At 38.6% G+C, this 25,773-nt stretch overlaps 1 protein-coding gene across 1 annotated transcript in view; it reads right to left on the reverse strand.

Annotated features, from left to right (window-relative positions):
* Positions 1–16,235: 16,235 nt before the first annotated feature.
* LOC111318964 (uncharacterized) overlaps positions 16,236–25,773 on the reverse strand; it is a 30,289-nt gene continuing 20,751 nt past the window's right edge. Inside the window, exons 22-25 of the mRNA XM_088759092.1 lie at positions 21,403–21,656; positions 20,356–20,623; positions 17,133–17,426; positions 16,236–16,757 (exon numbers count right to left, since the gene is read on the reverse strand). Of these exons, the coding sequence (XP_088615218.1) occupies positions 16,618–16,757; positions 17,133–17,426; positions 20,356–20,623; positions 21,403–21,656 (956 nt within the window). The 3' untranslated portion in view covers positions 16,236–16,617. The remainder of the gene's footprint in view (positions 16,758–17,132; positions 17,427–20,355; positions 20,624–21,402; positions 21,657–25,773) is intronic.

Genomic DNA, 25,773 nt, shown 5'->3' on the forward strand with positions numbered 1-25,773 from the left:
AAGTGGTAAATTATTTTTCCGAATACCTTGAAACTGACTGTGTATTGTTTTCCTAGACAAAAGAGATTATTCTTCGTTCAAAAACGTCGTTTGCTCCTATAATCCTACCTATCGCTCTTTTATCCTTTTCTTGCTTTTTCCTTTTGTCTTTGGTTTTCTTTTCTTTTTTCTTTTTCTTTTTTTATTCATTTCCATCTACACATTTTTTACACATTCATTAATGAAAACCTCACACATGTTACAAGCCGGTAAGTAATAACATTTATTACACGACTCGGGCAGTCAGAGGGCCAATAACTAAAATCAACCAATCAAAATGGTCTATTGCCGGTCAATATTTTCTCAGTATTGGACCGGGCACTGTCCCGAATGGTCCCGAATGATACCGCACTTGCGTCCCTTTGAACCTCAGTCGTATAATAAATCTCTTATTAACCAAGCTTGCTCGGGACCTTACTGGTAGAATATCGGCCCTCGGTCTTTTTTGTACGGACCGAGCTGCGCTCGGTCCGTACTGTGAAGACCTCGGACCGATATTCTCCCAGTACGGTCCTCGAGCTTGGTTAATAAGATATATTCATCTCTCAGAAATGTTAGATAATTTGAAATTTGGAAAATATCAGTACCTAAAATTGTCGAGTCCAGTCGGTCAATTATCCTGTGCGGACACGTGCTTTAGTATCAAAAACTCTTTAGTATCAAAACCTCTGACGTTGTTTTTCAGCTAGTTCTGCTCAAATGTACATCGAAAGTTTTGGGCTCGATAAAAACATAGGAAGAACCCGTGTCAGTAACATTTTTCATTCGTTCTTTTCTGCTATTTTGTACTTTTTTTCTTCACGAGGGTGAAGAAGTTTGTTTCTTGTAAGAATCAGTGTTGTTTCATGCCCGTTTAGCTAAGTTCACTCGAGCTCATCTAAACTCAAAATAATTCTACATGATATTTAAAGTAATAAAATTCATCTCTGGTTCCTGTCGTGCGAATGACTTAATTGCCTAGGTTCAACCTGATAAATACACTTAATAAACCAACAGTGCACGCATAACAGCAGAGTTGCCTACCTGAGAGGAGAATATCTCTCAACTTGAGTTATTCCACTGCACGTGCTCTTCAACTCGCTTATACCATCGCACGGAAAATTTTCCTTCGGACCACTTAGGGAGAAATGATGATTTAGACATATGTTACAAGCTGTCGCTTTCATATGATGAAAGAGAAAAAGCTTCCCGTTATTTGTTATTATTTATTCATATGAAGTTAGAAATTTAAGTTTGACAAGAAGTTATTTTCAAAAAAAAAGATCATGCTCTTTTCCTGGAATTAACATGGAGGGAAGTTGTGAAAGAATACTGGTGAAAATTGATGAAGTCAAATGTTTCTGTTAGGATCCTATAAAACATTTTAGTCTCAAGATGGTGATTAATAGTTGCTAGTATGCATAGAGTCTCACTTTTTTTTTAAACTTATTTGAAAAGAAATTGACAAGACCTAAAAGGTCGGAGCCTCAGAAGAGAAAATTGAAAAAGCTCAGCTCTTACAAATGGTAAACCAAGTTAGATGTTCAAAAAGTAAAGCAAATAGCTTCCAACATGTACAAGAAACTTCAGTGAGGCAGCCTAAAGCCTCGTCCACACCACGACGAATAAAGACCGAAAATTAGGCCCTTGTTATACCCATGCTCGAATCTGCAGTAGTCTCTGTCAAAAGTGAGTTCTGCTGTGAAGAAGGGAAAGATTTTATGTGGACGAAAAACTCGTGTTGTGTTGAGTTTCCGGTAGGCCGTGTTCAAATTTATCAAGCCAAGTCTAAAAGATATCTTACAGCTACTAGTAACTCGAAATTGTTGCTTTACTGTTACTCTGATGTTGTTTTTCGGAGCTGTTTCTACTCAAATGTAAGTAGACATTTTGGGCCTGATGAAAAAATTGGGAAGAACCCTCATCAAACGAATTTTTATTGATTCCTTTCCGTACATTTTTCTACTTTCCGTTGGTGAGTGAGTTTGTATATGTCCCGTTTACTCGCCATCCTGTCAAAAAATTAAATTTTTAGACTACATGTTTCAACAGGTCAATTTCGTTCCTGGTTCCTGTAGTAATAATTTTACTTGCCTCAGTTAAACATGATAAATACATCGAATAAACCAACAGAGCACTTATAACAACAAAGTCACCTACCAGTCGCATTTACCATCGAACTGAAAATTTTAAAAGTCAGATCACTCAGATAGCACAATAATTCTGACAGCTGTTTCAAGCTGTCGCTTTAAATGACAAAGCAAGGAGCATCCAGCAACTTATTTATTCATGTTAAGTTGGAAATAAGGTTTCATGTACTCGTATCGGAGTCATTTTAAAATAAAGATCAATCTCTTTTCCTGAGAATCGGCCCATGGGAACATTGTTAGAGTTTGCCGGAAAAAACAAAGGTAGCTCAAAGTACTTTTTAAGTTTTCATAAAAAACTTTGGTTTTGAGATTGTGGTTATCAGTTCAGTGATAATTCGCTTGCTTTCTCGCTGGCTAAATTATGGGTTTCTTCTCGGTGAGGTCTCTGTCTCTGTCCCTATATTGGCGTGAGGCTACACGATGCGGAAAGAAACTTGGAAGCATTTTCTGAGTCAAAAGGCCGTTTTCATTCTGTTAAGAGAGCAACGCGATCAGGACATGTCAAAATTTGGGCAAAGTAAGTACCAGATTAATTTTCAGTCTTTGGCATGACATTTATGAAAAATGCGTTACTATTAACATGAATGCTTAAAATGTTTTTCAGTCTTTTTTTATGGGATATTGGGTACTTACCGTTGTTAATGAACTAGAATGACAAAAAGAGTATTAAATTCTGAATCTTTAATCATAGCGTTGTAGGATATATTTCATTGCATAGATATGCTTTGATGCGCACGAGTCTCTTCAGGAATAATAAGGAGTCATAGAAAATCTCTAGTTCAAACGCCGTGCAATTTATGCGTGCGTTTCCAGTGGAATAAGTTCTTAAATTTTATCCGTTTGTCCTGATACATGCTTGGAAAATGTTTGTACCGCAAAGAGGTTTTAGTTTTTCATTATTCATTTCATAAAGTGATGTTTTTAGAATAAAATCTAACATGAAGTTTATTCTGCTATGACCAATTCAAACATGAAGGCATGAAGTAACATGAATAACAGTGTTTTGAAATGAACTAATAAGATAGATACGTTTCTGAAAGAAAAAATTTAAAAGTTTTCGATTTGCAAGTCTTCCTCGAAAAAAACTATTGATTGAAACCAAACTGAAACCGAAAATGTAATTAGAATCGTAAGCCTGTCATCAACAGAACATGAATATCGTCCATGCTATAAAGGTACACAGACAAATCCTGTGACCACGAAAGAAAGGTCACTGCAGTTCGTATTGGAGCTGTGCTGAATATTAAATTTATAACAAGGTTTCTCTGTAGCAGAATTTTTCAGGGAAAGTTCTGACCAAATATTCTGTGTATGTGAAAGCGGTTATTTTGGGATAAACTAAGGAGAATTAGCGAAGGACTAAGTTCCAAGAAGGTTTATTACTAATGGAATTTGTTTAATCTACAATGCAGGTTAAAAGTCTTGAGACACTTAGCATGGTATCACTAAAATCGAATTATTCCCCACCCTTCTCACCCAAACAATGTTGAATTTTTTGCGCTTTGTAAAATAACTTTACTAGAAGTGATGACGGTTCAGTTTTACCAACATTGTTGGAGGAGGGAAGGGAGGGGAGGGGTAGTTTGTTTGCCTGAAGTGGCAAACAGTGGTCTTTCAATAGCTTTCCCAAGGATTTTTGACCCCCCCTTGTAGTCCTATGTAAAAGAAATGGGAAGTGAGTATTTATTTGGACCGGGACTTTCTGTATTGAATGAAATCTTGTTATTTCTCGAGATGTTTAGTGAGCAGCCTATCTTGTTCTTATGTACCAAATTATAATAAACCGTAGATTACAAACAATTTGTTGATTTTACAAGAACTTTTACAAATGTTCGATTCCTTTGCTCGATATTTTAGATTAGCGTAGGTGATCTTCTAGGTAATGTTCGTAATGGTGCAGTAAACAGTTGTATTGAAACCCACCTCACTTGTTGGATTCGGAGGAAAAAAACGTAGAAAATGAATGAACAGGGCCTTTCAATTCAAATTCTTTAATAATTAACTGCAATATCCGTATGAAAAACAAATAAAGAAACATGCATTAGTAGCAAGAAACAAGAACAACAATTTTCGTAAAATTTGCCTTCTTAGCGGTAAGGAATTAACACCTCCTAAAAGTCATAGCGTAAAAGCAATTATTTGAACAGATTCACTTGGCTACCACGACATCACCCAGTGTGCCATATCGATTTCTTCAAAACAACACATTTCATTAAGAATTTTATTTTACAGTCCGTTGGACAAAAGTATAATTCCAGAGTATCTAACGCAAACAGTCAATCTTGATTCACGAATCATTCATACCAGTAAATGTCATTTGCAGATTTTCTGGTCAAGCTTAGACATACTCCTCTAGGAACTTTAAGAAACAATATTCTATTGAGGAGGAATAGCAACGACACAGATAACTCACAAATCTGTCGTCCTGTTTACGCTGTCCTTCGTCGTTAGTGAATCTAAGATGGTGGATACGGCTCAACTTGTCACGTGATAGCTCCGGCAGATGCCGTTGAATCTCGTCACTACGAAGCAATCCGAGGAACTTTGTGAATGAGTGGTTGTTCTAATCTAGGAAACTACATTTTTGCAGGAAGAATGTTCTAAGCGTTAGCATCTTTCATCATTCTATTAAAAGCACTTGTGCCACTCTCTCGCGCTCTTTGACGATGCCGAAATCACCGGACATACGTCCTTAGCTATGTAGGCGTTAATCTTTATATCATACACAAATCTTTATCCAGGTAGACCATAGTCCGCTTAATTGTCATTAAGCTTGCTTTAGTATGTGATTTAAGTTGTCTTTTTGTCGGTAATCTTTCAGCGACGTATTTGCTGTGACCGCTTCCAACTTGAAATTTAAAAACAAACTATGCTGCTCAGTTTTTGGAAACAAAAATTTCAACGCTAAATATCGAGACAGAAGTTATAAATTGTATTCCAGTTCAATTCTTAAAAAGAAATACATAAGCACGAAGCCGTGGTTATTTACTCTATTCTTATCCAAGAATTGCATGAATTTCTCTGTTAGGTAGAAGGGAATTTAATTCACTTTAGAATAATTCTGAATTCCTTTCCTGTTATCACTTGATCACAGTCAAATAAATATGAGTTAATCAAAGCGTAAATCCACCATGGAACTTTATGTATTTAGATTCCTTGCGAAATTACTGCTAAAGTTTCCGATGCAGACTTTGCCGGAATTTCTTCTTTGAAATCCATATATGTAATATGTTAAAAATATATTTTCGTGGAGCTTAAAAGGTGTGCGAGAGTTAACAGAGTTTGGTATGAATGAATTACATTTAATAATTCATATAACACAAGCAAAATTGTCTTTTAACTGCTGCCCGGTTTTGGACAGCATAATTAACATTATATCCCAAATGAGCTCGCTTTTTGTAACAACAAGAGTTGAAAATATCGATTGTTTGCCGGTTTCCTTTGCTCACAAGCGTTTTTATTTTCTTTATACGTTCCCAGGTTCTGTCTTCCTCACCACTACAAATATTTTCTTCCTGATCCATGAGAAATATTTTTTTAACTCGAATAAAAGACCGGGACAATTTTGTTTACCACTTCGTTTGAAACAAGCCAATTACACTGAGGTTGACGAGGATAAAGTTTTGCGATTAAAATAAGGTGCTCCTATTATTATTCCTAAAACCTCGATTGATCCCCAGTTAATCTGGTGCCTCTGTTATTGCGGGTAAAACATATTTCAAGTGATGACATGAAAAAAGCAATAACAGTAAAGATGAATTAATCAAACTGAAAATATGTAGAGATCTGCTTATTCAATTAACTTACGGGAAATTTTTTTGAGGGCAGCATTGAGTACTGCAGAATTAGGTGTCACTTAACCCCGGTTAAAACATGTAAAACATTTATTTTACTAAAAATTACATTGTGAGTTTGAATGGAATTAGTAACACAGTGACTTCAATTGATCAGGTAAACAACTAAAAGAGAAAGTGTCTCTGGGAAACTCATGAAAACAATGTATAAACCCATCTCTTGGTCTCTTAAAGATTATGACCTTGAGTACTTTCTGTAGGGAAAAAAAAATGTAATTTAGAACAGTCGTGCGGCATTCAAAATAAGATGGTCATCCGAGGTCGAACTCAGCATGAAACTGTCTCTAACAAACTCAATAAAAGAAATGCCTTCTAATGCCATAGACGGGCATTATCTGTGTTGATCTAATAAAAAGGAAACTTTTATGGAGTCGGAAAATAGGCATGAGAACTTCACCTCTTGTATAATCCCAGTGTTAATGGGTTGGGCCTATGATTGGATATATATATATATGCCACCGTGTATCATTCAGGGATGAGTTTTATTTCTCTAACGACGCTGAACAGATCGTAAAGAGAGCCTCTAAACCTACGCTTAGACTCCTTCGCCCAACTGTTATTTAAGAATGAGGAAAGAACTTAGGCCTCTCTGCCTCGCTGCTGTTTTATTTCTATCAGGTAAGTATTATAACAGCTTCTTTTAAAATGCTATGTATACAGAACGTGTCAAATGTAGTAGGATTCAAAGCACGAGATTCCTGCGTCGAGAAATTGATACTGAAAAGTTACCGCGAAGGGATAGCGCATTATAAAATTTTTGTGTGGTATCTAGCTGCGCAGATACCTTTTACCGAAATGGAAAAATTTTTCATTCCATCAAAGTGTTAAAATTTGATCACTCGAAACACGAAACCCAACAGAGTATTCATGCTATACGATAGGGAACTTGTTGAATAATTGATTTCTGATTTGTCGAAGATCACCTGCTGTAACCTTAAAAAAATTTGGGCTGTCGAGCAATTGTGAGTAATTTTCTATTGAGAATTGAAGGTAATCCAAGATTTCTTTAGCTTGTCTTCACTCTGTGATAGGTCCAGAAAACTCACGCCACTTACTCTACCAATCAAATTCAAGACGAGATGTGACAATTTTCGCGCGATTTTTTACCGAGTTGTGATCGGATCTTTTCGACCATATAAGTTGTTACGATTACTTTGGTCTCGGTTATACGATACTTAATCGAAGTTTGCTCTAAAGTAGACTCTTTTTGCTATGTCTTCTTTGGTTCCTACCCGGTCTTCCGGGGTATTTTCATCTTTTATATCATCTTTTTCTTTATTACTTGCAGTTTCCGGAAGGGAGCCGGAACCCGTAAAATACAAAAAATTGTCGTGCGGTCTGCGTTACTTTCTTTGGCCAGGCTGCACAAAGCCTAACTCCGTGCCGCAGAAGGTATGTGGAAGTGACAATAAAACCTATGCGTCGTTTTGTGCCTTTAAAGTCGCCCGGTGCTATGCCAAACAAGACCATAATACCAGATTAACTCCGCAATACAAGGGAGAGTGTGGAAAACCAGAATCGTCCAGAATGATCTTAGCGAAGGATAGCCGAAGAAATGGACCGTTTGGGTGCCCAATTTTAAGGCAGTGCGACGGGTTTAAAGGAGAACCTTCATGTGGCAACGATGGACAGATTTACATGAAGGCTTGTCACTTGATCTATACGAAGTGCCGAGGCAAGAAATTCTTGGAGCTCATGCCTTTAGGTAAGGAAACTATTGCCTGCGCAATACAGTCGCTAGAGGATCAATTTCATTGAAAAAAAAAAAAACGCTTCTAGTTTTATTATATCTTACCAAGTGCTAAATGTGTTTTCTTTAGATAAGTAAAAAAACTAAGGTATTAGTACAAAAATGATATGAAATGTTGAGTATTTTTTAAAAGGGCAAGCATTCAAATAGTCTTTTATGAATGGCAAATTTGCGGTTGAGCCATAATGATTGAACGAGCTAACAAAGGAAGAGGTTAATTGGCTTGAAAGACTAAAGACTTCCATCCTGAAGTGATTTCATCATCTCCCGTGAGACCAAGGTACCACTGTAACTTTAGTGTTAAGCCGGTCGTATATTTTCAGATGATACGGCCTCCAGTTCACTTCTTTTTTTTTATATAGTCGTTCAGTTGGCAGTGTACATTGCAAATGTAAGTAACTTTCAACGTGAAGCTACGGTCGTGTTTACGTACTCTCGTCCGCTAGTCATTCATTTTACCGTTTCTGTTTGGAAAAGAAACACGAGCATTATAATATATGACCCATCGCGTGCGTTCAAGTTGAAAAAAAATATGCGTAACTAAACCTTGTTTGATAGTTTATCGTATATTAACTGCGGACATTTTGCGATTGAACAAACGAATTCCAACGAAGAAAAGAAATAATGAGGGGGAGAAAGGAAGAAAACAGAAAAGAGAAAGAAAGAAAGAAAGAAAGACAAAAAAGTGACCATCATAAATGCATCTGGCCGTGTTTCTTGCTTTCACCCTAGGCGCTATCCCGTCTAAACCTATTTTTGAATTGAGCGCCTTGGCGTTTTTTGAGCATTGACGGTATTTATCGAATGGAATAATCATGCATCGATTTTAAAAATAAGTATAGACTATATACGAAAAAAAAAACGACTTACTCTTTAGTTTTTAAAACTCTGTGTTAGGTGGAGAGCGATATGTAACAGACGGAACACAAGTGCCGGTTGTTCTTTCGTCTACTTTAATTAATTTTGCCTACTCGAACCTTTGGTAGCGAAAGTTCGGGACTGTTTTCTTGTGCGTGATTATGAAAGTGGATTTTTCCAGTCCAAATGTCGTTGGCACAAAATTAAACTTAGCTTCTAAATCAAGTTGGGTGTAGTTTGACATGATGGACCGTGCAAAGTAAGTGTCGTGATCTCCAATTAGAGGTACAAACTAAAATAAAAGAACAGTAAGTTTTAGGCCCTGTTTTTTAACTTGCCGATCTGACTGGTTTCCGTCGCGCCAAAGGCCCTTTAAGTTAAACTTAGGATTTCTTCTTCGGGAATTTTCTCGCGATTCGAGTCGTTCACTTGGTTCGATCAAGTGGTGCTCGTGAAGGTTTATTTCTTGACCAACGAGGAGGACCTGAAATGGATACCTTTTAATTAAAAAAAAATGATTTTTAGAAGAGAATTTGTTGAACTATGGATCAACGTCACTCTGAGATTTTCAATGTTTTCGACCAGGTTGTATATCGTTACGCAAGAACACGGCAAACTCGAAAACACAAGGATCACGTTATCTTAAATTGGATAGGCGAAATTTGGAGACGATCCTTTTCAGAGCTTACAGCGATCTGTTTACAGCATGAGATTAGTTATTCAATACTTCTTGCTTTTCATTCGTTCTGAATTATTGGCATTGTTCTTTTAAAGTTAGATCCTACTTCGGTTTGAGTGTCGTCCATCAATACAATGGTGATTGAGCTGGGCGGCGTAGAATTTTGAGACTTAAAGTAGCTCTTCGAGAATGAAGTATTCAGCGTACAAGGCAAAAATATCCCAAAACGCCCTTTGCGTAGTTTAACTGTAATCATTATATATCCGTTATTGATTTGTGACAATTCGCAGATACGGTGTTTTTCCAAAGGCACTACAACATAGTATTGCGACGCACGCTTTCCTGTGATATTTTGTAAACCAGTATTATACTGCTGCTATTGCTCACGAATACTCTGCGCAAGCAATGTAAAACTTTTTAATTATTATCCTTTCATAAGTACTACGGCTTACAGAATGTTTTCTGTTTCACTGTCTAATCCAGGTTGGAACTATTTGGGGATGGGTATTTTCAATTAATATTCAAAGTCGCTTAATTTTCTGAAAACCAAACTCATTACAATGGGTTTCGGGCTGAAAAACATTTTAAAAATCGCGCTTAATAAAGTGACTTCAGCATGAGAAGAAGTAAACATCGCGTGATATTTGAAGCAATCCTTGAGACAGTGTAACTAATTAGAGTCTTTTATCAGATTACCTATCGCTTGCTAATGACCATTAATCTCGTTAACTTGATTTCTGTTTCCTCACCACAGTGGTGGCCGTTTGAAGAGTGCATTCCATTTATGAATATGCCTTTACAACTCCGCCGTGGGGAGCTTTGGCTAGACTGCATTGAGCAGTTTACAATTTTTGAAAGGGAATTTTGCAGGTGCCCCAAAGTTAAGGAAATTTTTGGAAATAAAACGTTTAACCGTCAGCAGATGTCATATCACTGGAAGCACATTCTACTCGGTTATTTGAAGACGCTGTTTTTCGGTCCGGTCCGAGGCTCGTATCCTCGACCTCTAGCACGGCAGTACGGCGCTCTACAACCTGAGCTTATCAGGTGGCACTTTCGAACAGCGGAAAGAACAAAAGAACAATAACTCATCGGCCTCATTGCTATTCACGCCAAATTTAGTGAATTGAAAACTGACGAGAAACCCTAAATTTGGCAATTTTTTGACAAAACATTTGATGGGAAGCAAGCACTACCTCCACGCATACCGTTCTTTTTAAGAACCTCCTCTGCTTAATAATGGTAATTGAACTCAGTGGAGTGCAATTTGGGCTGAAATCATACGTGTGATTTGAAATCACAAGTATGATTTCAGACCAAAATTGCACGACACGAGGTTCAATTACCACTTTATTACATCTATTTTGAAATCGCACCAATACAGGACTTGGTCAATTCAAATGTTTTACTGATGCAGTACTGAGCCGGTTTTTGAATTATAAAAGGAACCGGAAACGCTTTTACATCTTATTTTGTATGCAAAACAGAAAGACTGACGTAAAATGATACGATTTAGAGCAAAAAATGGTGCGATTCGTGAAAAAGTCGCACCAATTAGAGCCAATCAGATTACAGGGACAACCAGTGATTTCAAAATGGATGTAATAAAGACGGAAACTGCTACGGATTTCCTTTTTTCCGCACACTTTTCTATGGCGAGTTAATAAAAGAGAATTTGATTTTAGACATAACTTTAAATTAAACAGAAGCGTTTGGAATTTTTAGCACCGTATATTTCGACGGCGCTATAGTCACATTTGGCTTTGTTAATTTAGTTTTTGACTTAAAAAGTACAATTAGTAAAAATCATTCAATTTTCCGACATCTCCTCAGCGGTCAAACGCCGCGCATGTGCGAACATCATTTAAAACGATTGGTCGTCCTAGGAGGCTTCGTGGCTTTCGAGCGAAACAAATGCACAAACTAGTCAGTCACAATCTTATAACAGCTTACACTGACTTTTTTTGAAAAAAGCCTAAGTCAAAATAGTAAATCAAAAGAGTACCTGTTTTCAAATATAAGCTATGTGTTGGAGAAAGGCTGATAGTTTCGAAAGAAACTGTTTGGGGCTGCGTCGGTGGGAGTAACGAAATAATTTGGATATATCAACAAAGTCGAAATGGTAAATTGGCCACCGTAATGATTACAAAAGCTGACGTTTCGAGCGTTAGCCCTTCGTCGGAGCGAATAGAGGAATTGTGGGTTGTGTGTGCTTTTAAAGGCAGAAAATGGAGCTACGTTATTGGTGGGTGCATGGCAACGAGAAAAGCATGAATAAATTAGTGGAATGAAAAGCGTTCATTGATCCCTGTGGGATTTAGACTGCCGGTTTGAAAGATGAGCTTTTGTTCAAGATTTTTACGGCTTTCCGTGCCACCTAAGTGCAAGGAAAGACCGCAGATTGCCATATGTTGCTTAGAATGATTAGGTAAATTAAAATGTCTAGCGACTGGTTTCGATGTGTCCTTGTCATTCCTTTCCACGTCTCGAAGGTGTTCTCGGAACCGTTACCTTCAATTGAAACTTTGACGTCTACAAAGGATAAAGAATTGTCAGAAATTTCCCAAGTTTATGCACTAGTGTGTATTACAAACCTACAGACTCGCATAATTACTTGTTATATTCGTCTTCTCATCCATCTCACGTTAAGAATTCCATTCCTTTTTCTCAGTTTCTAAGACTTCGTCGTTTATGTAGTAATGACTCTGATTTTCACCACAAATCAGAGTCAATGTGCCAGTTCTTCGATAAACGTGGTTACCCTGTTTCCGTCGTTCAAGCGGGTTACCACCGCGCTCAACTTATTGATCGACATTCAGCACTACAAACGTCGCATAAGGAAGATTCCGACCGCATTCCATTCACTCTCACGTTTCACCCTCACAACCACTCAGTTAAATCCATCATTCTTAAAAACTTTAAATTACTTCAAAACGATCCAGAGACAAGCACTATCTTTTCGCAGCCTCCGCTCATTTCATTCAAACGCGACAAAAACTTAGGCAATTTTTGGTCAGAAGTTCTTTTCAGACTAATGAGCAACCAGGCACTTTTAAATGCGCTCGTGCACGATGCAAAACGTGTCCTTTCATTCACAACACTGTTAAAATATCGGGACCTAAACGATCCATTAAGATCACCGATCACTTCACGTGCACCTCCGCTAATGTAATCTATTGCATAACCTGCACTTATTGCAAAAAGATATACATCAGCGAAACAGTCAGAAGACTAGGTGACCGATTTCGAGAACACCTTCGAGACGTGGAAAGGAATGACAAGGACACATCGAAACCAGTCGCTAGACATTTTAATTTACCTAATCATTCTAAGCAACATATGGCAATCTGCGGTCTTTCCTTGCACTTAGGTGGCACGGAAAGCCGTAAAAATCTTGAACAAAAGCTCATCTTTCAAACCGGCAGTCTAAATCCCACAGGGATCAATGAACGCTTTTCATTCCACTAATTTATTCATGCTTTTCTCGTTGCCATGCACCCACCAATAACGTAGCTCCATTTTCTGCCTTTAAAAGCACACACAACCCACAATTCCTCTATTCGCTCCGACGAAGGGCTAACGCTCGAAACGTCAGCTTTTGTAATCATTACGGTGGCCAATTTACCATTTCAACTTTGTTGATATATCCAAATTATATATGTGTTAGAGAAGTCTCAAGTCTTCTTTTTCTTTTGTTTGGTTTCCTCTCGCACATTTCTATGAAAATTTTAATTTAGCATCGTATATTTGGATTATGATATGTGGATTATTTTCTTCTTCAAAATTTTTGCGCGGGAAATTGCACGCGGTCGGACAAAATTTATCCACTTGCACATGCCTCATGTTTGACCGCTGTGTTAATTAAGTTACAGGATTTTTTCTGTTTTGATAACAATAAAAACATTTTCAATTAATTCCAGCTTTTTCACGAGAACTGCTACACTGATTTCAGAAATTCATATAATTGCTTTTTGTCATTATTGTTTAATCGTTTAGTTATTTCTTGGCCTGAATACTATACAGGAACTTGGTTTTGTAACCATCAACTGTAATGCCTTCATTTCAAAGGTGTCTACTCCTCCACTGGGCGACCTGGGAGTGGCATCTCTGAGGGTGAATGAGTCTGTACCCCCCAAAGTACTCCCATGTCGTAAAGTAAAGGTAAAGGTCTATTTCTCTAAACAACATACGTGTTTAGTTACAATTTTAAGGTTGAAATCAGACAGGCGCCTCTGACAGCCGTGTTTAGTCCGTAGCGATTTCACCTACCCACCCACCCCACCCCAGGGAGGACATCCATCACACAGTAATCTCGTGCGTGGAAAATTAACGTCTCGTGCCCCAACCCTGCAGGAGACGGGACCTCCATTTATTCGTCCCTATCCGAGAAGACTAGAATATCTAACCATTTCTTGATGTTAAAGAAAGGAAGCATATTCTTCTCAATAGATTTATGACCCTGAGTGTTGGTCCGGCCTGTATTGAACTCTCGACCTCCCGCACAGCAGTCCGGCGCTCTCCCAATTGAGCTAACCAGGCGGCGGCAGTACCATTAGTCATTGAAAATGATGTCAAACAGGAACTGGATCGGCTGGTAAGCAAAGGCGTATTGGAACCAGTTACTGAACCGACTGAATGGGTCAGTCAAATGGCTATCGTGCACGAAAACAACAGTAAGCTCCGGATCTGCATAGATCCTCAATCTCTGAACAGTGCACTTCAACGTGAGCACTACCGACTACCTGTGTTGGATGATGTACTCCCTAAGCTCAAGAACGCCAAAGTCTTCAGCAAACTTGACGTCAAAGAGGCTTATTGGCATGTTCGACTTGATGAACAATCAAGTAAACTCACTACAATGATAACCCATTTGGTAGATATCGATGGAAGAGGTTACCGTTTGGTCTAAAAGTATCAAGTGAAATCTTTCAACGAAAAATTGATGAAGCACTGGAAGACTTGAATGGTGTCTTCAATATTGTTGATGATATTATCCTCGTTGGTTGTGGAGCAACTGAATCCGAAGCACTCGCTGACAACAACCAGAATCTCTTGAAGTGGATACAAAGATGTAAAGAAAGGAACATTACACTCAATGAAGATAAGCAAGAAACTGGCCTCAAAGATATTACGTTCCATGGTCACAAGATCACTAGCAATGGCATAGAAGTGGACAAAGCTAAAGTTAAGGCCATAGTTGATATGCCTGCTCCCACTGACGTAGAAGGCGTGAGGCGTCTTTGTGGCATGGCTCAATACGTGTTCAGATTCATTCCAAATCTTGCAGGTACGCTTGAACCACTGAGAAAGTTAACTCGCAAAAATGCCTCATTTGTATGGTCCAAAGAATGCGAAGAAGCATTCGGCACTCTCAAGGAAAAGCTGTCTGAATCTGCATGCTTGGCTTATTTTGATCCTTCAAAGGAAATTGTAATCCAAGTCTACAGCAGCCAGCATGGCATAGGTGCAGTACTTCTTCAAGACGGACGTCCTATTGAGTATGCTTCGAATGCACTGACGATATCGGAGAGGAACTGGGCTCAGATTGAGAAGGAAGCTTTAGCCGTGCTGTACGGACTAGACAGTCTCGATCAGTACACTTATGGTCGGGCAGTGACGGTAGAGAATGACCACAAACCCCTGTCAGCAATACTCCGCAAACCTCTGAGCACAGCCCCTAAACGCCTTCAAGACTTGATGATGCGCTACAATCGCTATGATGTCAACTTTGTGTTTGTGAAGGGATCTGAACTTCATCTAGCTGACACATTAAGCAGAGCTCACCTTAACTCCAATGGTCACAATTACGACAACCGTGCCCGAAGCATGAACGTCAACATATTCGGTAACATTCCTGATGCTCACCTGGAAGAAATACAGGAAGCAACGAAGAAAGACAATGGTCTACAAGATGTAATGGAACTAGTGATGAACGGATGGCCAGGTGGAAAACGCAACATTCCTCCCTCAGCATTTCCCTATTTTGACATCTGTGACACACTATCTGCAGCTGATGGCGTACTCCTTAAAGGCGAAGCAATAGTCATCCCTCAATCCTTGAGGTCAAGAATAAGGAAGAGGCTACATAGCTCTCACCTCGGTGCTGACAGTATGCTCCGACGAGCACGAAGTTCTTTATACTGGCCCGGAATGGCGAGCGACATAAAGCAATTGGCTGACTCATGTGAAGCCTGCCAAGAAATGAAGCCAAAGAATCAACATGAGCCTCTCAAGCAACATAAGGAGGGTGACGAACCCTGGCAAAAGATTGGACTTGACATTTTCCAAATTGCGGACAAGTACTACCTAGTAACTGTTGATTACTATTCTACATTTATCGAGGTTGATCTCTCAGTACTCAAACAAGCACTCGTGTAATTAACCTACTCAAGAGTCACTTCGCTCGATACAGAATCCCCAGAATGATTGTATCGGACGGTGGCCCACAGTTCTCCAGCTCTGAATTCGATTTGTTTGCTAAAGCCTGGCATATCATCCACGTGACTTCATCACCCGTGCAAATTTGGTAAAGTCTCCAACATACTAGGCCCAAGCACCTATGAAGTCAAAAGACCTGATGGAAGCACATATCGACGAAATAGAGTTCACCTTAGACCCACACAAGTAAACCTCAAGACTCGAGACACTTTCCCATCTCATGTCCCTCACTCTTCCAACCAGACAGCACCAAAAGAACAGACGGCGTCTACCAAATCTTTACCCGGTGAAGTGGCAAATAACAGTGACAACAATGCAAGCAATCCCCAAAATGCTCAGCCCAACAGCCTTGCAGTAAATAGATCACTACGATCCATAAATCCTCCTGTTCGTTTTAATGACTATATAATTAAGTAATTGACACTCGTTTCTAATCGATCTTGATTTTATTATAGGCATGTTGACTTATAAACAGTACCTCTTACTCATAGTTTCTTCGACGTTGTAACTGTTTTTATTGAAACTCAAAAAATTTTAAGCTTTCTTTTCTTTCTCCCAGAAGAAGGGATGTTGATTGGCTATCTCATCTGGTTGTCAGAATTAGCATAAATTATCATATGTAACGAGAGACCACGAGGTGAAATAAACATGGCAGTTGTGTTCTAGAATCCTAGTGCTCTTTGCTCGTCGCTTGCTACTCTTTCTCTTTAGTCAACTCTACAAATCAACAGACACTATTTACGAAAACTACTGATTCAGTATTTCAGAGTCACCACATGCGCCTTGATAGAACCAAAAACCCACTTAATCGATTTTAAAGTTAGTTTCTTATAAATAGAATGCATTCATTTAAGAATACAGTGTTGTTGATTACACACTCGTTTCTTTTATGCCATCAAGCGCTTCATAAAACTGATAAAGGTCGCTGCCCTCGTCAAACGTGGCCAGCGGTGTTCTTGGAGACTCTCGCCCTGAGGCTGTTGTGAGATTTTCATCTGCTTGGTGGTTATCTGTTGAATAACAACATGACGCAAGACAGAAAGAAGCCACTCAGTAACTTGCCCTGTGTTAAATACTTACACTCTGCTCGGGGTAATTCATAGCGAAATTGTTATATAAAGTAGGGCACCGTAGTGCCACGCACCTAGAAAGAAAAACTGCTCCAAAACTTTACGGTGAGCAAAAGCACTTTCTCTGTTCGAATAAACCGCTTAACGTAGTTTAGCAAGGAAAGAAAAATGATGAAATTTTAGAAAGTAACAATTTGTGCAAGATATGATGAGGAGAGGTTGTTCGTCATTAGTCCTCCAAATTGACGAAAAGATCTCAATATATCAAAGTTCTTCAGTAATTTGTAGAGGAAGCAGAGGGTTGTTACAACATACCCTTAATTACAATAAACTGTTTGTCTTCCCCAGCTTCATGGTCAATGTTATCTTCATTTTGGTCCTCGGATTCTTTGTAGTCGTCTTCCGATACTTGCGTTTTTTTGTCAGGCTTATCTTCCATGTCATCCTCGTGTTGTTCTTCCTGTGGTTTTTCATCCTGTTCAGTCTCATCTCTCTGTTCAGACTCTTCATGATCAGTCTGCTCTGCGTTTTGCTCATGCTCACTTTGATCTTTGGACTCGTCATCACTGTCATCGCTGTCATCACTCTCTGGGTCTTGCTGGATTTGAACTGCAAAGAAAAAACGTTAAAAAATAAAAAGCGCTCCGTAGTACGGGTGTTATCTTCTGTAGTACCAGTCAGTATATCAGTTACAATCAAAGGGTACGCCATAACATTTTAGTTTACTTTGTTAAACACGAACAAATGGGCAACAGGCTTTAATGGAACATCGGTGGCAGAATTAAGTTAACACTGTTGTAACGTAGTTTCTTCATCAGACATTAGCAGCATTTATTTTAAACTTTACCGGGTATAAATGAGGCCGATGGCTACCAACGGGACTTCGTTTTATGTCATTTGAAGACGATTTTTTTCTTCTCCAAGGGGTAGTCGGTTGATACGGCACGATTTTTCACTTTCTCACCGAAACAAAACCTCGATTTATGCCTCGATGATACGCTTTTGGCGTTCACTTCTAAGTAAACAGTTCCACCTCGGCTTTTTAATCAAGAAAATACGAAAATCTGTTACCTTCTTTTTAGCTTTGCCCATCCATTCTTCATAGGTTTTTGGTCTAGTTTCAGTTTTAAGACAATCAGTAGCGGTCTTTGTAGCATTTAAGTGAATACCATGACCAGTTGGTCAATGCTGGGCTGTCTCAGATCTTTTATTGCGGCCCATTTAAGACGGTGATAAACGAAACAACAATGTGTCGCTAAATTGCACAGGCATTTCTTAAAAAAAACAAAAGCACTGAGGAGAAATTACATTTCCCGTGAGAAGATCGGGTCACGAGCTTACAAAACAACCTATCAGCTAGAATTCAGAACAAGCACAGACAAAGCTTGTTCATTTTAAACACTTAAGGAGGGAAATTTAATCTTTGTTATTCCTGCTATTGACTGTATATCAAAATTGCGATGAACTAAGCAACAATTTCTCCGTTAGCGAAAAAAAAAATGTTTAGAAGGCAAAGAAATTAATGGTTCCCATTCCCTTAATGGGCCTAAAGTGTGAATGTTACCAATGGTCACACATTTAGTGGCAACAGCTGAAAAATCAATTTCGCCAATATTTCAAAGTTAGGTAGGTCTCTGTGGGAAAAAATTTACTGCATAATTCGTCTTGCTGAATATCGATTTATTTTTGAGAAAATCATAATAACTAAGTTCCGCCAAAATGCCGCTTTTGAAGGTCAGAATCTCAGACGAATCTTGGAGCGTCGCGTCACGAATTGAAAACACTTGGACCAATGAAAAAGTACTGAATCTTGAAAAACAACATCAAAAAATAGCTAGACAGCAATTTGAGCAACTCTCGATTGTTTATTTACACAATCTAATTGAATTAATCCGACCATCTTCTAGCTAACCTAGATCAAAAATAGGACAAAAGTAACCCGTTATTTATCTAAACAAAATAAATCTACTGAAAATCTGGCTTCTGAAAGGCGAGGTGTAGTTCTATTCGATCTCCGAAGAACTTTTTGGGGATATGATTCAGCGCAATTTAATCATTTTTAAGTTGATGGAATGCGGTGTTTTGACGATGTCGTCAGTTAGGAGAAAATGAACACATCCATACGCAAACATGATTGTTTCGCATTTTACATCGAAACTACAGCTTTTTCAACAGAACATCTACTTACCCTCCATGTTAATGTATCACAATGGAGGATTGCAGTCCTGAAAATGTTGCATCGGCCGCTCTCAAAGTAGCGATATAACTTGGAAGGATAGTCAACGCCTTCTGATAATGATTGCTTGAAAGAACTACACTTTGCCTTCCAAAAGCCAGTTTTTCAGTCGAGTACTCTGTTTAGCACATCGTTAAATAACGGGTTACTTTTGACCAATTTTTAATATAGTTCGAAGAAGGTCGGATGAAGTCAATTATATTGTGTATAAAAACAATCAAGAACCTAAATTTGAATGTTGTTTTTCAAGATTTGGTACTTTTTATCGGTCTAAGTGTTTCCAATTAGTGGGGCGACTCTCCAAGGCTCGGGTTGGTCTGGAATTTTGGCGGAATTCAGTTATTATCGATTTTCTCGAAAATAGATCGATATATAGCCAAACGAAGTATGCAGTAGCTTGTTTCATTGTAAGGCCCACCTAATTTGAAAAAGTGAGCCGAATCGATTTTTTGGCTGTTGCTACATTTCGAAACTGTTCGATTTTTGGCCACATTTTCTCTTAAAGGATTAACAACCAAGTTAACACTATGGTCATAACAGAAATTTTCAGTACAAGCCCGAAAAATTAAACACAGAAGTAGCGTGAACGTTTTAAAATAAAGGACCACAAGCAAAAAAGATGAGCAGAAGCCAGCAAGCTACCTAACTAGAATCTTTGGCCCTTACCAAGTTCTTTACAACACTAGCAGACAAGATAAGTAACTATGTAATGCGTGGCTCACCACTATTAGATACAAGGACAACTTCGAACTTAAAAGGATTGAGGAGAAAAGTGACTCATTAGCTTCACCCCAAATCGCAATAGATATAAACTTACATAAATAAGGAATAAAACCTCCTTTTATGAGGCCGATTTGTTCAAAGCGTAGAGAAAAAACGGTGTACGTTTTGGCTTGTTTTGACCCCCGCGGAAGTAAATATGGCGGTCAGCCGCACTCGTCCCGAATTGTTTTTGGTGAAATTGCAAACAAACATTTTCACAAGACAGTACATTGTTAAATTCACAATATAAATGACAAAGCTTGTACGCTCACGGAAAATTAATCAATAGTAACCCACTAGGAGCCTGTAATGGCATTTTCTTTGTTAGCTCTTATTATTGTCCTCAATCTCTACTGAGCAAACTTAGCGAAGCGCGTCCAGTGTTGCTATGTGAGGTCATATTAGCAGTGATCATTTGACGGCGGCTTTTACCAAAGAAAGATAGAGCCACCCCCTCCCTCCTAGGTGATGTAGATAATTACACAAAATATCATTATAAACTCACACTTCATTTACTGGGTGTAATGTAAATAATTGTACCTTGTGTGGAGTGAAGGCTGACATAATGCACTTCATGGATGTGTCCCAACACAAGTGTCCTGCTTTTGTCAACAGGACATTGTGGTCGTAAGATAACATCGTGAGAAGCGTTAAGACTGCTGACCACACGAATGCAAGTTTTGTAGCAGTTTGCTGTGGCACATAGAATAACATGGTCACCCCAAGCGCCATCTTGCTCCACGTACGTTAAGTAATCAGCCCATGATTGATGACCATGGACGAAGTGAAACAGAGTTGTTCCATTCGGCTGTGAGAAGGGTAAAATAGAGAACGAAACTTAGAGTATAAAGTTAATGGTACACTGGATAAGGTTGAATACGTTGGAAGGAGTCATCGAATGAGAAAATAACAAAGAGATACTAAACCACAGTGAGAACGGATGATAAGCAATCAGAGTAATGAACACGAGGATCTACATTCAATGTAGCAATCTCAACTCCTGAAGTTGCCCTTCTGAGACATGGAATATCTAGTGTCCACCTTATCCAGAGGCAAGGTCATACAATTAGAATTGTCCCGTCTGGGGGAGATTCAAGCCGGCGATGTATTTTAAAAAAACCTTGGATTGGCTGCTTTCTCTACAAGACAGAGCTCTTTAATTTTTACAAGGAGGTCTGAATTCATCCGTGACTCGGACATGGTCTATACTAAAACACTTGAACAACACCGCGTGGTTTTAAGAGCAATCCAGAAATATTAAACAATTATTCTCCGAAACAAAGGCGAATAGGGGCGGGTATCTACCGAGGCAAAAAGGCGAGGTAATTATCCACCAGTTTCAAGGACACTGAGGTAGAAGATTATTTACGCATATACCAGAAGACGGTGAATGGTACTTGCCAATCACTTACCAATGAACGCGCGCTGTGGTTTATACTAAACGCTGATTTCAGGGTATTTATGATCCTTATTATCCCCTACAGGAGGAGTAGTGACGTGTTGGCCAGTTGGCCCACATGTGGATCTAACCTTTATGGTGCTCCTAAAGTAACAGTGTTTAACACAGAGTGTAAGACATCAACTTACTAGTTTAGGGTTTTTTCTGAGGTACTGGACCAACGTTTGTCTTAATTCGTCATGCTTGATTTTGATTCTCAAAGCAAGTTCCATTTGATCTGACAAAGCATAGAACATGCAATTTCCTGATCCTTCATTGTCAATAATTTTGAAGCCCTTGTCTAAAGCAATTTTCTTCAACTCATTTTTTAGGTCTGTCTTGTCAATGACTTTGCTTACATCGAGTTGCATCTGGTGAAGCTGAGCAATTAACTTAACAGAACCTAAGTGAACAAACGGATGGATGAACAAAAGGATAAATAACACCCTGCAGGTGATTTAAGGAAGACCAAAACAGAACAATACTACATTATAAACACTTTTTCTCTTGGTTTCTATGAGTTCTTAATAATAAGTTTCTTTGATATGTAGAGGAACTTCATAGAAAAGGAAGTAAAAGGGAAATCTTAGCAGTCAACTGAGCCTTCAATTTAAGAAAGAAAACGAAAAACTTTTACATCCTGATTTGAGGTACTTTAGATTGGTTTTCAAGTAAATTGGGGTCAAAATAGCAAATATTGCTTAAAGTAACTTGATAACTCTCCATAACTCATCCAAATCAGAAATTCAGGGAAACGAAATTTTGTTCTACACGACAAGCGTTTGAACACAGCTTAGGGGTCCATTTTAGCACGTCTCACCTGTTCTAAACATCATTAAGAGGCGGTCTCTAGCTCTAAAAGCGGTAAAATGCAATTCGGAAACATTCTGTTTACATTTGGTTCGCAGTTCGCTCGAAGAATTATATCTAAACAAAGATCTCTTGAAGTAATTACAGCCCCCTTTTCAACGAAATGGGTATAAGGAAACCCCGAGGTACGCTTTGTAAACAATCGTTATCATGAGGTATTCACTATTCTTCCGTGTTATATCACTACTGTGGGAGCGATGCAACAATTTCAGGACTGGAATCCTCTATTGTGATACAGCAAAATGGAGGGTGAGTGGACATTATATTAAAAAAGCTGTAGTTTGGATATGAAATGCGAAACAATTGAGTTTGGATGTAGATGTGTACATTTATGATCTCTCGTACTCTGGTTAATGTTAACATTGATCAGCAAGAGTCAGGAAAGCAATTAAGATTATGCTGCCTAAATGCTAGATCACTGAACAATAAATCTGCTGACTTTGTTTGTTACGTGGAGTCGTGTGCAGCAGATATTATTATCATCACTGAGACCTGGCTTACAGCTGACGATACTACACATCGTATTGAGATCACTCCTCCTGGATTCAAGTTTCTGGACCAACCACGACCAAGTCGTATCGGGGGAGGAACTGCTATATTGCTCACAGATAACATCAATGTAAATAAAGTTGATGCCGGTGATCGTAATTCTTTCGAGTTTTCAGAATGGATTATGAAGCATGGGTCCTTTACACTACGGACTATTATTATTTAGCGTCCACCATATTCGACAAACCATCCAGTTACTATCAGAACATTCATCGCGGAGTTCTCTACATATTTGGAATCCATTATGTCGTCTGAACCGTTGCTGATAACCGGGGATTTCAACATACATGTTGATCAGCTGAGTGATCCAGATAGTGATATTTTTCTTGAGTTACTTGAATCTATGGGTTTTCTCCAACATGTGGATAAACCGACGCATCGGTTGGGTCACACCCTTGATCTGATTATCACTCGACAATGTGACGTTGTTCTGGCTAGTGCTCCCACGACTGACTACTTTCTATCAGACCACTGTTCTGTCTTATGTGATCTCAATGTTGTGAAACCGGCCTTACCAACAAAAACAATATTCTACAGGAAAATTAAAGATATTGATCGGCAAATTTTACGTGATGAGTTGGCGGAAACTAAGTTGTGCCTGAATAGTCCTAACACCCTAGATGATCTTGTTGAATGTTATAATTCAACTCTTTCTTCACTTCTTGATCGTCATGCTCCGCTGTTAACTAAGATATTTAAAATCAGACCTCTTGTGCCCTGGTTTAATCATGGTATCAAACAAGCGTGGAAGGAAAGGCGAAGGGCAGAAAAAAATTGGCGCCGAACTGGCTGTGCTTCTGATTTTTTGGAATTTAAATCTAAGAGGAACTACACCACTTATCTTATGAATACTGCGCGTCGTGAATTTTTTAAGGAATTCATCGATAAGAACAGTTCCAATCCGAGGGATTTGTTCACGGCAACTAAGAAACTACTGAAGCATGATCATGTTGTTCCTTTTCCACCATCAAATAATTTATTAGCTCTTGCCAGTGAGATGGGCACGTTCTTTATTGATAAGATCAGAACGATTCACTCTAAGCTTGATAAATTAACATCTTCAGCTTTATTAGAAGCTTTTGGCGATGATACTGAATAATGGTCTGGTGCTTTCATGGATCATTTTAAACCATTGTCAGAAGGAGATGTGCGTAAACTCATTGAAGGTTTCCCTAAGAAAAGTTGTATTTTGGATCCCATGCGAACGTCTTCAGTGATTAACTGTATTGACGTGATGCAGTAAATGGCTTGAACCCGGGGGTAACATGTGAAGGTGTAGTCTGATCTTCTGGGTGAGTGTAGTCCTGAAAAGGACTGTTGTCGGTGGTAGTGACTGACGTTTCGACAACCTGTGCGGAAGTCATCATCAGAGTCAAACCACTTGACTCTGATGATGACTTCCGCACAGGTTGTCGAAACGTCAGTCACTACCACCGACAACAGTCCTTCTCAGGACTATACTCACCCGGACGATCAGACTACACCTTCACATGTATTGACGTGCTTCTTCCAGTTATTACTAAAGTCATTAATCTGTCCCTGGAGTCTGGTTCGTTCGCATTAAACTGGAAATGCGCACTGGTTAATCCGTTATTAAAGAAGACCGGTCTTGATCTGGTATTTAAGAACTATAGGCCAGTAAGTAATCTTTAGTATGTGTCAAAACTTACTGAAAGAGCTGTCTTCAATCAGTTGCATGAACATATGATGGCAAATAGCATTTATCCCTTATTCCAGTCTGCATATAGAAAATACCACAGTATTGAGACTGCATTACTGAGAGTAATGAATGATAATCTTTTAAAGATGAACTCCCAACATGTAACCTTATTGGTTCGATTGGATCTTAGCGCAGCATTTGACACAGTGTCCCGCGATGTGTTACTCGATCGTTTACATAATGATGTTGGTTTACGTGGGAATGCTCTCAAATGGTTCCACTCCTATCTTTCTCAAAGAAGCCAGCGGGTCTCTATACATGGTACTCTGTCCAATTACTTTGAATTGGACTGTGATGCTCCACAGGGCTCTTGCCTTGGACCTTTATTATTCGTAGTTTATGCATCAAAGCTATTCGCTATCATAAAGAAACATCTTCCTAGTGTGCATTGCTTTGCTGATGATAAGCAATTGTATCTTAGCTTCAAGTCTGATGATAAGTCTAGTCTTGATGAAGCTGTCAGTGCTATGAATAGACGTATTTGTGATTTAAGAAATTGGATGATTAGGGATAGCCTAATGATTAATGACGATAAAACTGAGTTGATCTTTATAGGAACTAGACAACAATTAGGTAAGATCAACGATGAATGGAACATTTCCGTAGGTGATTGTGATATTTATCCTAGTTCCTGTGTTAGAAATCTCGGTGCATGGTTTGATAATAAGTTGTTTATGTCAACGCACGCTAATAAAATTTGTAATTCCGCGTTTTATCACCTACATAATACTAGGAGGATTAAGAATTATTTATCTCGCGATTCGTTATTAACGCTTATTCATGCTTTTATCACTAGTCGTTTAGACTATTGTAATGGACTTTTGTATGGCCTTCCTAAGTCGCAAATAGCCAAATTGCAACGTGTGCAGAATGCTGCGGCTAGACTTGTACTGAGATTAAGTAAGTATTCGCATATTTCTCCTGCGCTTTGTCAACTTCACTGGTTACCAATACAACATCGTGTTCATGTTAAGATCATAATTTTAACATTTAAAGCTGTTCATGGACGGGCGCCTAGGTATATCATTGAACTAATTAACATCAAGCCTAGGTCTGTATATAATCTTAGATCAAATCAAAGTTTATTACTTGATCCTCCTAAGGGGAAAATGCTTGCCACGTTGGGGGACAGATCATTCTCTGCTGCTGCCCCGTACTTATGGAATGCTCTGCCAGCTGAATTACGTGATATTCAATCATTTTCCATTTTAAATGTAAGCCGGAAACTTATTTATTTCGTGCAGCTTTCTCAAAGTACCCTGTCTGACAATTACTTTTATTAGTATTACTAATTAAGTTCCTTATTAAGATCCCTAATTAAGATTCTTATTATGGATATTCCATATTATTCTTATTTTTAACATACATTGTTAATATTAAT

Source organism: Stylophora pistillata, chromosome 1 (genome assembly GCF_964205215.1).
Source record: "Stylophora pistillata chromosome 1, jaStyPist1.2, whole genome shotgun sequence".
Classification (NCBI taxonomy): domain Eukaryota; kingdom Metazoa; phylum Cnidaria; class Anthozoa; order Scleractinia; family Pocilloporidae; genus Stylophora; species Stylophora pistillata.